At 42.9% G+C, this 16,177-nt stretch overlaps 1 protein-coding gene across 1 annotated transcript; it reads left to right on the top strand.

Annotated features, from left to right (window-relative positions):
• The first annotated feature begins 5,322 nt into the window (after positions 1-5,322).
• CCNB1 (cyclin B1) lies at positions 5,323-15,863 on the top strand. The gene is made up of 9 exons (XM_069745367.1): positions 5,323-5,461; positions 7,087-7,215; positions 8,807-8,893; positions 10,129-10,302; positions 11,312-11,470; positions 11,602-11,838; positions 11,966-12,106; positions 12,285-12,395; positions 15,672-15,863. The coding sequence occupies exons 1-9, from the start codon at positions 5,441-5,443 to the stop codon at positions 15,771-15,773; spliced, it is 1,161 nt and encodes a 386-aa protein (XP_069601468.1). The 5' UTR covers positions 5,323-5,440; the 3' UTR covers positions 15,774-15,863.
• The last annotated feature ends 314 nt before the right edge of the window (positions 15,864-16,177 follow it).

Raw genomic sequence — 16,177 nt, forward strand, 5'->3', positions numbered from 1 at the left:
GGTAAAATGCCTCGTTTCTCTACATTTTTACATATCTTGGATTTTTTTATGGCCACTCGGTCCAAGTTTGGCCAGCACCAATCTCTAGAACGGTCTCTACTGACCCACCTGCTGGGTGACGGCAAGCTCAAGTCTGAGCCGACTTTTCACTGAGTCACACTTCTCTTCCATTAGCTAAAATTAGAAAAAAATGCAAAAAACATTGAAAAACAAATCACAACTATTTCAGAGGTGGGTCCAGGGCTCTGTCATGTATCAAATAAACCCTCATAAAGAACATAATGATGTAACAGTAAAGACACCTTTATATTCATCACAGCACATACCGTACACTCTAGTAATCTATATGGTGAGGAACTGCATCTCCCTCATAGATTTCTCCCTCTGTCACAGACAGCTCCTCTGTCACTCCTCTCATCTTCTCATCCCAATTGTCTCTCCTTGAACACACTGTTCCCCACTGTCCCCCTCTGAGACTACTGCTCACCATGATTCACACTGACCACATTCACTGATGGCTGCCTGTGGTCCCCCCACTTTTACAGACTTTTTTCCAAGTCTCTGCTCTGTAACAGACCACTCCCTCATTCTCCACTTCCCCATAGTCCCTCCTTTCACAGTATACTCACAAACCCCTCCACATGGTTCCCCATAGTCCCCTGTGTCAGATCCCTCCTCATGGTACTACTTTTTCCATAATCCCTTCTCTCACAGAACAACTGCTATGGTTCCTCAATTTACCCATAGCTCCTTACTGACAGACCACCCCCTAATGTCCCCCTCCAGTCTATTTTCTCACAGAAAACTCTTCATAGACCATCTTCTCACTAAGAGCTCCCCAATGGTCCTCCCACTTTCTCCATTGTTCTCTCTCATACAGCCTGCTCCACATTGTGCCCCTATTTTCAACATAGTCTTCTTCATACAGCCTGCTCCTCATAGTCACCCCATTTTCAACATAAACATCTCTTATACAGCTTGCTCCTCATAGTCCCCCCACTTTCCCCATAGTCACCTCTCTTACAGCCTGCTCCTTGTAGTCCCCCCACTTTCCCCATAGTCCCCTCTCATACAGCCTGCTTTTCATAGTCCCCCCCCCCACTTTCCCCATAGTACAGCATGCTCCTCATATTCCCCCCACTTTCCCCATAGTCCCTTCATACAGCATGCTCCTCATATTCCCCCCACTTTCCACAGTCTTCTCTCATACAGCCTGCTCTTCATAGTCACCCCACTTCCCCCAAAGTCTCCTCACATACAGCCTGCTCCTCATAGTTCCCCCACTTTCCCCATAGTCACCTCTCATACAGCCTGCTCCTCATAATCCCCCCACTTTCCCCATAGTCCCTTCATGCAGCCTGCTGCTCATAGTCCATTCACTTTCCCCAGACCCCTCTCATGCAGCCTGCTCCTCATAATCCCCCCACTTTCCCCATAGTCCCTTCATACAGCCTGCTCCTCATAGTCCATCCACTTTCCCCAGTCTCCTCATGCAGCCTCCTCATAGTCTTCCACTTTCCCCATTGTCCACTCTCATACAGCCCACTCCTCATAGTACCTCCACCTAGAAAATATTATATTTTGATGGATCTGACTTTTCTGAAAGCGGCAATACCACATATCTGTATTTGCTTATTTTTAATGGGGCTTCTCACCACCCGCAATTGTTAGAAGCAGGTTTGCATACACTATAGCGCTGCAGAATGAGTCCCCATAGTCTTTCCATGGAGGATTCAATGGACTTTGCTGAATTCCTTGGACTACGTCGGATTACGATGGACTACGTTAGGCAGATTCATGATGTACAACATTCACCAAATGTTGAATTTTTTATTTGGCACATTTTAAGAGAAATGTGTGACTTTTTAAAGGATTTTCAACTTTTTGCGCTAATACAGTCACACACAAAAAACAGTTAATCCCTTACCGACATCAGGCGTAATAATAGTACGCCGATGTCGGCATCCCTCCTTTTGATGTGGGCTCCGGCAGTGAGCCCACATCTTTCCAGGGACATCACAGCTGTTTTGAACAGCTGACATGTGCCCACAATAGCTGCGGGTGAAATCACGATCCACCTGCGGTTATTAACTAGTTAAATGCCACTGTCAAGCGCATTTAAATGGCTCTTCCAGCAATCGAGCCAGAAATACGCACACCGGTGACCTGCGTCACGTGGTCGCGGGTCACTGGTGTGTCGGCATGACAACCCAATGGTTGTCAGTGGCAGATTGCTGTGAGCGCCACCCAGTGGTCGGCGCTAATAGCAAGTCAGCAATTCTACTACATAGAGGCGATCGGGCTATGGCAGCCTCTAGTTTCCTATGGAGACTATTGAAGCATGGCAAAAGTTAAACAAAAAGTTTAAATATATTAAAAAAATAAAAAATATATAAAAGTTCAAATCACCCCCCTTTCGCCCCATTCAAAATAAAACAATAAAAATAAAATTAAACATACACATATTTGGTATCGCCGAGTTCAGAATCACCCGATCTATCAATAAAAATAGGATTAACATGATCGCTAAATGGTGTAGTGAGAAAAAAGTCAAAACGCCAGAGTTAATTTTTTTGGGGTCGCTGCGACATTGCATTAAAATGCAATAATGGGCGATCAAAAGATTGTATCAGCACCAAAATGGTATCATTAAAAAAGTCAGCTCTGCACGCAAAAAAATAAGCCCTCACCCAACCCAATATCACGCAAAATGGAGACGCTACGGATATCAGAAAATTGCACAATTTATTTATTTTTGTTAACAAAGTTTGGAATTTTTTTCACCACTTAGATAAAAAAGAACCTAGACATGTTTGGTGTTTATAAATTCGTAGTGACCTGGAGAATCATAATGGCAGGTCACTTTTAGCATTTAGTGAACCTAGCAAAAAAGTCAAACAAAAAACAAGTGCGGGATTGCACTTTTTTTGCAATTTCACTGCACTTGGAATTTTTTTCCCATTTTCTAGTACGCAACATAGTAAAACCAATGATGGTGTTCAAAAGTACAACTAGTCCCGCAAAAAATAAGCCCTCACATGGCCATATTGATGGAAAAATAAAAAAGTTATGGCTCCGGGAAGGAGGAAAGCGAGAAACGAAAATGCAAAACCAAAAAAAGCTCTGGTCATGAAGGGGTTAAAGACAAACAATAAGGCTATGTTCACACTTTGTGGATTCCACTGCGGATTTTTCCGCAGCGGAATTCCAAAATCCGCAGTGAAAACCCGTCGTGGTTTTTACTGCGGATTTATCGCGGTTTTTACTGCGGATTCTTATGCGGATTTTCATCTGCATTTTCCTATTGGAGCAGGTGAAAATCCGCAGAAAAGAAGTGACATGCTGCGGAATGTAATCCGCAGCGTTTCCGCGCGTTTTTTTCCGCAGCATGTGCACAGCGTTTTTTGTTTCCTATAGGTTTACATTGTACTGTAAACTCATGAGAAACTGCTGCGGATCCGCAGCGGTCAAATCCGCTGTGGATCCGCAGCAAAATCCGCAAAGTGTGAACATAGCCTAAAGAGGATTTATGATTTTGTGTAAAATTCATGAACTGTGTTCTTCATTTTGAATAATTTGGTGCATAAACCGGCAGCAAATACCACAAGACAGAAAAAGAAATGTGACTTAAAAAAATGCAAATAATGAATCGGACCATATGGAATCTTTACATCATGTTTTTGCCACATGTCAGTGGCCATCTGAAGTTCTTAATAATTGGATTCGGGAGTATTTGCTGATGGATCAATGACTTTAAGGCTGCCGTCACACTAGCAGTATTTGGTCAGTATTTTACATCAGTATTTGTAGCCAAAACCAGGAGTGGAACAATTAGAGGAAAAGTATAATATAAACATATGCACCACTTCTGCATTTATCACCCACTCCTGGTTTTGGCTTCCAAATACTGATGTAAAATACTGACCAAGGCTGGCGTCACACTCAGCGTATAAAAATCGTATGTATTCCGTATGGCATCTGTACTGCGAGATTTTCTCGCAGGCTTGCAAAACCGACATACGGACATACAATGGATCCATGTGCTCAAAAAATAATAAAAACATATGTGCTGTCTATATATACCTAGTTTCCATTCATTCGCTGGGGTTTTACAGTCAGGAGCATAGCTGCATTATAGCAGAGCTCCTGGCTGTAAAAAAAATTAACCCCTTCAGATGGATTTACATCGTGGGACGTGACAGATCCAAATATGCGCTGGCATGCGCATGCGCATTACTGCCTATGGGAACGCATGCGTGTGCATGTATTTGCGCCCACATGCGTTTGCTGCGCTTGCGTACTTTGGACTGCGCATGTCCAAGAACTGATTTACACGGCCATTGAGACAAGCCCTCCTGGAAATATTGAACGCATGCGCATAAAAAGCGTAAGCGCAGGCAAAAATACGCATACAAATGCAGCGTTTTTTTGCCGTCATGGGAAAGCTGATACGGATAAAAAATGCTGCGAAAACATGCGTTGGCATGTGGTTGCGGACAAGACACCGCGGACTCAACCACAAATGTGAAACTAGCCTTAAAGAGTGGCACACAGAAATAAGAGGCGACAAATTCATTAATAAGTTTGGTGCATTTATCGGTGTTTTGCGCCTCCACACATCTCACCTCGGGGACTGGAGTAATATTTCTGGAATAAGGCTACGTTCACATTAGCGTTCCGCTAATATGCGTCGCTATTGCGTCGGCGACGCAGCGGCGACGCAGCGGCGACGCGCCCCTATGTTTAACATGGGGGACGCGTGCGTTTTTTTGTTTGCGTTTTCCGACACGTGCGTCGTTTCCGACGCTAGCGTCGGACGCAAGAAAATGCAACAAGTTGCATTTTTTGTGCGTCCGATTTTCGTCAAAAAACGACGCACGCGTCGCAAAACGCAGCGTTTTTGCGTGCGTTTGCGCGCGTTTTTGGTGCGTCGTGCGTTGCGTCGCCGACGCACCGGCGCGCAACGCTAATGTGAACGTAGCCTAAGAGATGCCGCCACATTTGGTTGGGTGGAGACACACCGTCCAACCTCAGCTCCACCTATTTTGAAAACACCAAAACTTTTGCAAAAGTTTAAGCTGCGCAAAAATTTTGTGACTTTTCAAAATCTTTTATGCCAGGTTTCTGGTATAAACACTTTGGTGTATAGGATAGGTTCACATTAGCGTATAAAAAATGGTTTTGAATCTCATCCAGAAAAGTGGGATGATTTTTTTCTCACTTGTCATCAACGGGTGCAGTCAGTTTTTTTTTTTACACCAGCAGCAGTTAGTAATCATGTGAGCCCTAATCCTGGCTAGAAATCAGGCGTAAACTGCAGCAGCTGCTTACTGATGGTCTCTCTGCCAATCTCCTCACAGTGTCCAAGATATAAAACACAGAGAGGAAGCAGTCACCAGATTGTGTGCTGTGAGGAGGGCCTTTGTGAGAAGTTGTAAAGATGGCTGCTGTGTTGACCAGGGTAAGTGGTGGGCTTTGGCTGGTACATTAGGTGGTGTAAAGGTTAGGTACCTATAAGATGTCTGGTTATAGATAAATTCCACTCTTACATTGAGCTGCTGTTTTATGGGATTCTGGGTTATGTGGAGGCATGTCATTGTATGACTTTTTTTTTTTTTTTTTTTTCCTGGGGGGGGGGGTTGTCTCCTTACTGAAGCCTAGAACTTAGGTTTTTTTTTTTTGTTGTTTTTCTTAGGGACCTAGCCAGTTTTGAAGTGACTTGGGTGTACCCATATTTTGAATATATATATATATGTGTGTATTTATGTATTACTTTTGCATCAGGGGACTCATGTGCCTGATGTCTACACTCATGCAATATATATATATATATATATATATATATATATATTTTTTTTTTTTTTTTTTTTTTTTTTTAGTCCCAGCGATGCTGTTGCTCTTCAAAAGTCTCACTTGCCCTTTTGTTGTCCTCCAATGTTGTGCCTTTGCTGCTTTCCTTTCATTGTTATTGGTGTTTTCTGGGGGAGGAGCCATGTTGGTTTTCTGCTTTTTAAAGGGGGTTTTCCCAAGAACAAAAGCTCGTCTTAAAAATTGTCTGTGTACTGAACATACCACAGCTCCTGGGCAGGGGAGGAAGCAAAAGACAATACTGACATTGCAGCAGGGGATACATTTTGGGAGGTCAATATTTTTTTAAAGTCAGTGAAATACTTTATCTCACAAAATGAATCCACTGTGATCCCCTGCTGTAATGTCGGTATTGTCTTTTGGTTCCTCCCCTGCCCAGGAGATGTGGTATGCTCTGTACAGTCAGTCAATTTTTAAAATGAACGTTTATGGGGAAAACCCCTTTAATGTGACCAGCTTCCTCTGCCTGTAGACATGTCTGTGACCAGGATCAGCCGAATGATTCACTGCATATAATTTACGCAGGTGCAGTAATCAGACCGCCGCCATCTTTGTGCAGACAGTGGCGGTGACACTAAAACTGCACTCCTCTTGTACAAAGATGGCGGCAGTCAGTGACTCATTCGGCTGATCCCGGTGAGTGTTCCGCTGGTGGTACCGCACAATAGGTTGGTACCAGCAGCAGTTTCCATATTGAGACACCATCATGTGGGTATTCCAATATGACAGTCATGAACTTCCTCTGCATGGAATTCTGGGATACGGTGACATCTTGACAGAACAGGAAATGAAGACATTACAAAGCAATTATATAAAACTAGATGGTGGTCCGACTCTAACGCATCGGGTATTCTAGAATATGTATGTATATAGCACAGTGGGCACCATATCCCTGTCTAAAAAAAGAATTAAAATAAGTTACATACTCACCCTCCGTCGGCCCCTCCCCCAGATCCAGGCGAGGCATTTACCGATGCGCCTTGCGATGCTCCGGTCCCAAGAGTGCATTGAGGTCTCGTGAGATGATGTAGTGAGACTGCAATGCATGGATCGGTCACCGGAGCATCGCGAGGAGTGGGAAAGGCCTCGGCTGGATCCGGGGGCCCACGGAAGGTGAGTATATAAATTTTTTTTTTTTTTTTTTTTTAAATACATTAGATCTTTTTACGGTACTATTGATGCCGCATAGGCACCTGACTACTTCTGACTTGTTTCCAGAGCATGCGTATTAATGCAGACAACATGAATGCTGCAGTCGCTGGGAAGAAGGCAACTACCAGACAGCGGCAAAGAAACGCTCTGGGGGATATTGGAAACTGCATGAAATCTAAAATGGCCGTGAAAAAGGTAAGAGGTGTGGTGGCCATAAAACAATGGAAGGCTCCAGTTTCTTAAATGGGTTATTACTACACAAGTACTGAATTGTCATGACTCAGAGTTGTCCTTGGCTTCAGGGTTTGTGTCTTTACAAGGACCTGTGATTCTTATTAATCTGGAGATTCCATATCTAGTGTTAAAAACTTCCGTAGGTGCTCACTCTCAGGTCCCTGTTTTCCCAGTAACTGTATCTCACATCTGCTAAATTATCCCAGATCTGAAGGCCTCAATCCAGATGGAATGAAGTTTGCGTTGTCGGGACTGTCTGCATTGTGAAGTCTTGATGTGAGGAGCAATGCCTCAGACTTTAAGCCCAAATGTCTGATTATTGAAACTGACTGCCACATCCCCTCTCCCACCTATAATTTACAAGATTGTTGGCTTTGGGATACTGTGGGGAAAGTTACTGAAACTATTGGGCCATGTGAACCAACAGCTCTTTGTTTTTTTTTTTGTTTTTTTGTTTTTTTCTCCACCCATAGAAGGTGAAGACATGCTGCTACAAATGTCTGGTGCATAAAACCGACTTTATTTAGCGGGCACTATAGACAAGATGCATGGCAACACCTAAAAACATTGGCTGCAGGGGGAAGACTGCACATGTACACCATCTCAAAGCACTTTTCCACCGCTCTATAAAAGGCTAGTGATTTAATCTTGTAAGGACTCATGCTCATTTGCAAGAAAAACGGATGAGTGCAATCTGAGAAAATCGATTGCACTCTGACCAATGTTAAATGGGTTACTTTTTTTTCTTTTCTCAGCTGAAATCAGACGGGGATTTTTTTTCAGCATGCTGCACATCTCAGACAAGACTCGTTTGTATGATTTCACACCCATTGACGAGTCTTGTCTGAGATGTGCAGCATGCTGAAAAAAATCCCCGTCTGATTTCAGCTGAGAAAAGAAAAAAAAAAAAGTTTGTATGATTTCACACCCATTGACTTTTTTTTTTTTTTTGTGGATACCTTACCACTCTGTGGCATAGAACACTGTAAATGGTCCTGCAAAATGACTGTAGAGAAACACATTGCATACACATGCTATGTGAGAAATTGCATTATGCTTGTATGTGTTTGGGTTCTGCAAGACAGAACAGCGCTTACAAGCTGTTTCTCTAATATGCTGATAAAGTGGTGTGAAGCTGTCTCGGATCACTGTGGTGCACAGTTGCCTCCTAATCCATGCCAGCTTCAGTGCAATGCTTATAAAGTAGTCAGCCTGTGATCGGTCTCCTTGGCAAAAAGCTGTAAACCAAGTGTTTGATTAACTAACAGTATTGGTGCCAATAGACTTGCAGGACCTTGTCCGTTGATCCCAGAGTACAGCCTTTTGCCTAATGGCAACTCGTGTGATGTGTGCCACACCAGGTAATCAAGAGGAGCTGCAGAGTCCACTGTCAAAGCTTCATACAATGGTGATTGACAACTACAATTTCTGCTGGACCAGGTCCTACAAATCTAATTCCACTAAATCTATGTAAACTTACAAGTGATGTATGAAGGCAAGAATAACTATATAAACAAATGCTGATCTCTCCCTTCATGAACTGTCCTTATAGGAGGTTAAAGCTTCTCAAAACAATGTTACCGAGAAGGCTGTGAAACTAGCACCAGTTACAGAAGTTCCTAAAGAGGAGGAAACGATGGTAAGCTTATTTGCTTTGGACTCATTGTAGGCTGAGACTGCAACACTAGTACTGATTGTCTATAGTTTGGCTTCTATCTCAACAAATCTTGCTTTTTATGCACTAAATGACACAATGTAAAGGGATTGTCACCATGACCAAAGTTCTAAACTTGGTGGTTTTAAGCAGTAGGGGCTCATAGCTGATGGCACATTTCCCTGCTTGTCTTATAACAGCAGTGATAGTTTCTATCACATTGCCAGTCCTGTGAGCTCATCGTAAATTAAGTAGGTGAACGAAGATCAACTGCTGCAGCTGCTACATAACTGACCTTATTTATGAGCTAAGGACTGACTGATAACAGACCGGAAAATGTGGCAGCTGTGGGCCCTGCTAGTTGTCTCCTTACTGGTAAGGAACTTGTGCTTCCTTCCCTGGATATGATCTATGGTATATGCTGACCATGGACTGGAGCAGCTTTACATGGTCAGACACAGCAAATCACAATCTTATAAATGAACCCCTGCTATATACTGTCTTGACACAAATTGCTGACTTTTTTTTTTTTTTGCTCTAATTAAAATGTACGAACTCTCCAACATCCATGACTTTACAGGAAACATTACCTTGCACCTGCAGTTTTTTTTTTTTTTTTTTTTTAAATCTAAAGTGCTGGCCACTAGTTCTGTCTCAGCTTGTTGGCATCTGTTATATTTTAAGGCATATCGGAGAGATGATAAACCCAGTGTAAAAAAAAAAAACACATGCACAAACACAAGTAACCTAACTTAAATAGGTGCAGAAATTCTGCAACATCAAAAGCTCATTGTTGGAACATGGACTTAAAGATTTCTACATGGGTCTAACCTAAAGTTTATCCTCTATCATGTTATATAGCCATTTGGAGATCTCTTTTCAGAGTAGGTGCGCAGCCTCATCAGTTAATCACTGTAGTTTGGATCATGACATTTGACAAAGTAAACTTAATAGCTTTAAAGCTTTGGTCACACTTTCATTCATTGTAAGTCACACCATGGTGCTGTTGACAGGACTGTTGGTGCCTAAGTGAAACTGAGTTTAAACCATTAACTTGGGCTCACTGTAAATATTTACACGATTAGTTATTCAAAATCCACTGGCAAAGTTGTAGGGGTTTTTGCCTATAAATTGCTGCATCCACTCGAATAGGATTACTGGACATATGAACATGGCCCAAGGCAGACTTGAGTAGTGCTTGGCATACTTATTCTTATTAGCAGGCCTCTCCAAGTCCTATGGAAACACCTGGAGCCTCTCCTATGGAAGAACAGAGCCAGGCCTTCTCAAATGCACTCCTTGAGATAAAGGATGTGGATGGAGAGGACTCTGACAACCCCATGCTCTGCAGTGACTATGTGAAGGACATCTACTGCTATCTGATGGACCTAGAGGTAGGTGGTGCTGATCAGTAACGTACCTGTAGTCAGTCACTTATAATGAACTGACTGCTAGAAAACTAGTTGGGGGTGGGGGATGGATCTCCTAAACTAGTGCAACAAACCCAAAATAACAGGTCCTGTTGGCCTCAAATTTGACTGTTCTTCTCTCTATCATTTATTGGGCAAAGGGGCTTGTATGAACTTGCCGCCTCCCAGAAGATTTAAACATGTAAATTGTACACTACTGCAGCATGGCTTAACATCTGTGTACAAACATGGGGCAGTTGTTAATCATTAGTGATGAGCGAGTATACTAGTTGCTCAGGTTTTCCCCAAGTATGTTAGTGCTCAGACTTAGTTTTTGATGCAGCTGCATGATTTATGGCTGCTAGACAGCTTGAATACATGTGGGGATTCCCTGGCAACCCGCACATCTACTCAGGCTGGCTAGCAGCTGTAAATCATGCAGTTGTGACAAACTAAATCTCTGAACACTAACATATCAGAGAACCCAAGCAATGAGTATACTCGCTCATCACTATTCATCCAACTGACTAAGATGACATGACCATTAGCACCCTGCAGTCATGTGGTCCTCACAACCAATTCCAGCCTCTCAATTCCTATTGGCTCAACTGGAAATGGGCATCTATCTCCAATCAGGTGCCAAGTGCATCATGGCTAAGCTTTTGTGCCTATTCTATGAAGACGGTGTGCAGGGCATCTAGCCAACACTTGTGGCAGAACTTGCATACTGAAACTGGGCTGTGGGCCCTACAACTAGTCTATACTGAATTGGTAGCTACCTGGGTTATAGGCTAGATGCATACAGACCATTTTAGTTTCTTATGAAACATTTTATATTGTGTACAACAGTACTTCGCAGATATACCTAAACTCTAGAAACTTATGGCTTGTACTCCACCGGCATGCTGCCCAAAATGCAATGTGCATATAAAGCACCTGCCTAGTATGCAGGGAGGCTGTTGGCATTTGTTTAGTAAGAAGTCTATTTCCACAGGCTAAGCAACCAATAAAGATTAACTACCTGGAGGGGCAGGAAATCAATGGTAACATGAGGGCTATCCTGGTTGACTGGCTGGTGCAAGTGCACATCCGCTTCAAGCTGCTGCAGGAGACTATGTTTATGACTGTTTCTCTTCTGGATCGCTTCTTACAGGTAAGCACTGGACTATAAGGCTCCCAGAACATCTATACTAAGGATAGTTCCACAATGAGAAAGTAGTGGACAACCTCTTTGAAGCTTAATTCTGGGGTCTAATGAAATGTCCTGTTTTTACTATCTTATAGGAGAGTCCTGTGCCAAAGAAGCTCTTACAGTTAGCTGGAGTAACTGCCTTGTTCCTTGCATGTAAATATGAAGAAATCTATTGCCCAGCAATTGGTGACTTTTCATTTGTGACCGATCACACCTACACAAATGCTCAGATCAGAAACATGGAAATGCAGATCCTCCGCACACTCAAATTTGATATTGGAAGACCTCTACCTCTGCACTTCTTGAGGAGAGCATCAAAGATTAGCGAGGCAAGTGAACATGTAGACACATGACCTAATGTGTTCTGCATCCAATACCAGTGATGTAATAACTTAAAATAAAACTAGTGTAGCTATAATTGTCTAATCTGAACTTTGCCTGGTCTCTACACTCTAGGTGGAAGCCCCACTGCACACATTAGCCAAGTATCTGATGGAACTGGCAATGCTGGACTACAACATGGTTCACTTTCCACCATCACAAGTGGCAGCGGCAGCTTTCCGTCTGTCCCAGAAGGTTCTCGATGGTGGTGAATGGGTGAGTTTACCCGCTGTAAGGTATAACCTAATTGTAGCTCTGACATTAGCATGTAAGCTAGATCCTTCATGGAAATTGACTGTATATGGCTGGTAAAGCGAGAAGGTGTCCTGATATGCAATAGTTACACCTTGTCACATCAGTAATCAAATCTCACTGGTTTATCCATCCTCAACAGACTCCAACTCTACAGCACTACATGGTCTACACAGAAAGTTCTCTGGTCCCAGTCATGGAACACTTGGCAAAGAATGTTCTAAAAGTTAACCAAGGACTTACAAAGTTCATGGTAAGCAAACCTGTCATCAAGAGGCTCTAGTTGTCTGAGCCAGCAGGTGTATCTACAGAAGTTGTAACACATTTTACTAATATCACTCTTCTCGCACTGGCCCAACTTAATCTCCCACTCATCTTGGCAATATCCCTGTGGCTCAAGCAATAAAGGGTTCTATTTATATATTTTACCTCACATCCCCCCCCCCCCCCCCCCCCAAAAAAAAGCACCTGCCTAACCTGTTCCCTTCTCAGACTTCTCCAAATGTTGGCCACGAGGTCTACTGAGTGTGTGTCTGAGTGTCTGTGCCTAGTCTGAATAGTTGCCAACCTTTATTAGGTTAAATTTACAGGTTGCATTTTTGCTGCACTTCTATTCAAATTAGGCTGCAGTTAACAGTACCAGCAAAAGCTGAGACTTCAGAAATCTCATGCCTGCATTTTTTTTTTCTGAATTAAAAGCTGTAATTTTAAAACTGCAGCATGTCACTTTTTTAACCCATAAATGAGTAGGTGCAAAAAAAACCACAGGTATCGCGTTTTTACACCAAAACCCAAGTTGCGTTTTTTTTTTTTTGTGGGGACTGGTGGTTGGGCACACAGCAAAACCTGCATTATTGCCAGGAGCAGGCTTGGCCATTCACAAACACAATGTCTCCACAGCCTGAAGACCTCGCCTTATAAACCTAATAGGAGCGAGGCCAGTTATGTAGGGAAAGGGGCAACATGAAAACTGAGGCTCTAGGAACTAAATTTATGCCTATTGAGGGACACTTAATTATAGGCTATAACAAATGGAGCACCCGGCAGGGCTGTGGGGAGCACTCAGTACCTGCCCAGTTCTTAAAGGGATGTGTCACAGCATCAGTGGCCCTGGGTGTTCAATTAAAGGGGAATAAGTAGTGGGGCAAAGTCTTTTTAGAGTGTGGAGCAGAGGTTCCAGAGCAACCAGGAATGTCTAGAAGTGGCAGATGTTGGGGTGCAGGAAATAATTGGAGGACACAAGGCTTGCAGTCACTTTACCTTTTACTGGTGACTTGCAAGTGCAGTCCAAGGCACAGGTTACAGATCTTGAAATCTGGAAGTGGTTTGGAATCCCCCACCCCCTAGCTAGGTGGGGTTGGAAGCCTCTCTGCATTCTGTCCCTTGCTGCCTTGGGCTTCACACAAGGTCCTCTCTCAATCTGTTCCTTCTTATAGAACAATACCCACATGGCAGGCAGCGAGCCTTTACAGGTGTCCCTTCTCTCATGGTGACTCCAGGTTCTAATCTGCTGCTGTGCCTGGCAGGTGTTAATGGTGCCCAGGAGACCTGCAATCTCCTGCCCTCTGGTTTCTGCTGTGGGGCATACAGTTCGCACACAACCTCAGACTCCGTTATCAAGTTTCTAGCACTCAAGCCTGGAGGGAGCCCAGTCACATCTCCTCGCTCCTCTCCCTTCACTGTCTCGCAAAATCTGTTCTAACACCTCCAGCCAGCATCTATAGGGATCCTACCCTGAAACCAGGTCTGGACTCCCCAGAACAACCCCCCCCCCCCCCCCCCCCCTTTGGCCTGGAGTCAGAAAAATGTATGTTAGTGTTGCCTGAGGGGATCCTTCTTGCTTCCAGGCATGGCATCACCCTCCCCAGGAGGCAGGCAGTACCACTGTGGTACCAGAATTCCTGGGGTGCCACACACTTGTCAGAAGCTCATGTCCCTTCACTTTGAGGGAGAGCCACTTGCTGGGTGCTGATGAATTGCTATAGACCTGACAAAGGCCTGCCATACTACAGCTATACAATGTCTGTCAGGTGGCCTCAAATGCCACCTCTGGCGTGATGCTCTAATTCATGAAGTGGTATATTAATGTAGTGGTCACATATTCAAGTCTTCTAGGGGGTGGTTTTGTTGTCCTCCTTACCCATAAATTTAATCTGCCAAATGCCTGTAACTTCACATATGGCCTTGCAACAGCCACACAACTTCACTAGCCCTACTAACACTGCCCAAAAAATTAAATATGCTGAAAGTTTCTTTTTTTATTCATTCTGCTTCAAAGTTTAGCATCGGCTTTGATTCTATTAAGCAAAAACAATCATTCATTAAACTTTTAATGTGCAAAATTTAAATGACTTGGCAGTGATCCAATCGACCCATATTATGGCTGTGCACACATTGTGCAGGAAATTCTGCAATCTGCATCTCCGGGCAGAAAATGCAGGTGCAGATTTGATGTGGATTTTATATATTATATATAATATTCCTGTGGATCTCTATAATGGAATGGGTGCAGAACTGCACAAGTGACACAGTCCTTTGAATATGCTGTGTTTTCAGTGTAGATCTTTCTGCAGTTTGTTTTTTTGCCATTGATTTACACTATACTATAAATCACTTGCAGATCTGCAGCGTTTCTGCATGGGGAAGGGGGGGGGGGACGCAGTTCTGCTGGAAATCTGCAACGTGTGCACATGGCCTAAAGTTATACTGCTTTGAGTGCCGAAAGGGCAAGCCATACCAGAATGGGTCTGCAAAAAAGAAGGCTGAATCCCTCCCTAAAGTGATTTGTCTTTGTTTTGCTAATTGAAAAGAAAATTGAATTAAAACTACATGGACTTGGTATAATTGACAATCAGAATAAAGCTAACCATATCCCTTACATTAAAAATCCTCATTTCTGCTCTAAAATTTTAAGTGACTTGCCACATCTTGTTGCAGTTTTCACTGTCAGGCTATGTGCACACATTTAGGTTTTTTTCACGCTAAAACTCAATGCATAATGTATGCATTTTTAATATCATTTAGAATGCATTCTGCATGTTTTGTGCACATGGATGCATTTTTTTTTTTTTTTTTTTTTTCCCACAAAAAAAGCATCACGGTAAATGAGCATGTTCATTATTTTTGCAGATATTCTGCATTTTTCCCCACAATTCTATGCATTTGGGAAAAAACACAAAAAAAAACACATGCGGATTTCTGGCAGAAATATCTGGTTTGTCAGGAAAATTTCTACAAGAAATCCTGACGTGTACACATACCCTAAGACTTGTGGCATGGCTAATGATGCCACTCAAATTTTCAGCAGTTTCCACACTTGACCCACTTTGTCAAACCTGGGCAACAATGCCCTGAGAAGTTGCACTAAACATTTGTAATGCTTAATTTATTTTTTTTTTTAACTCTGAATTAGGCTCCATATAGTGTGACCCTAACATTGGTGCTTTAGTAGCTTTACTGTTCAATGTGTAGAATATAGTAAAACTACACGGTATAATTGAGGTATTAACTTTAAATTCCTTTCTTGCAGTCTGTCAGAGACAAATATGCCAGGAGTCAACAGATGAGGATCAGTTGCCTGCCACAACTTAACAGGGAGTTCATGGTTGCCTTGGCCAAGAATGTATCATAGCTTCATAGCTGTAAACTAATGCTCTGTAATATATGCTCTTAATAGATTTTATATTTTTATTACAATTTTTTTAAATAAAACATTGCACTTATGTAACTGTCTAAGGGTCTTGACACATGGATCATCCATAAGCTAGGCTAAAAATGTGTGCTCTAGTTAATAATGGAGTATCTTGTGCAAAGTTGTCTAAGTTTCTGCCACTGCTCTAGAGGGTGTTGAACAGATGTCAGTTAGCCCCTATCTGGGTAACCATGGTCAGAACTCGGGTGGTGCACCCTAATCATGGGTATAAAAGGGCCTCTGGTATGAAATCAAACTGCACAAGCTGTCAGAGTATCTTGGGGTACATCCACAGATCTGTGGTCTACGAAGGGTGGGACACCTAGATTGACTATCCATGAAAC

The sequence above is a fragment of the Ranitomeya imitator genome, chromosome 1 (genome assembly GCF_032444005.1).
Source record: "Ranitomeya imitator isolate aRanImi1 chromosome 1, aRanImi1.pri, whole genome shotgun sequence".
In the NCBI taxonomy this organism is placed as follows: domain Eukaryota; kingdom Metazoa; phylum Chordata; class Amphibia; order Anura; family Dendrobatidae; genus Ranitomeya; species Ranitomeya imitator.

What these genes read in the sequence shown, in the direction of transcription:
- CCNB1 (XM_069745367.1), top strand. Translation starts at nt 5,441, where the DNA reads ATGGCTGCTGTGTTGACCAGG. An exon ending in TGGCTGCTGTGTTGACCAGG is followed by an intron (nt 5,462 to 7,086) that starts GTAAGTGGTGGG and finishes ACTTGTTTCCAG; the next exon opens with AGCATGCGTATTAATGCAGA. An exon ending in TTCTCGATGGTGGTGAATGG is followed by an intron (nt 12,107 to 12,284) that starts GTGAGTTTACCC and finishes CATCCTCAACAG; the next exon opens with ACTCCAACTCTACAGCACTA.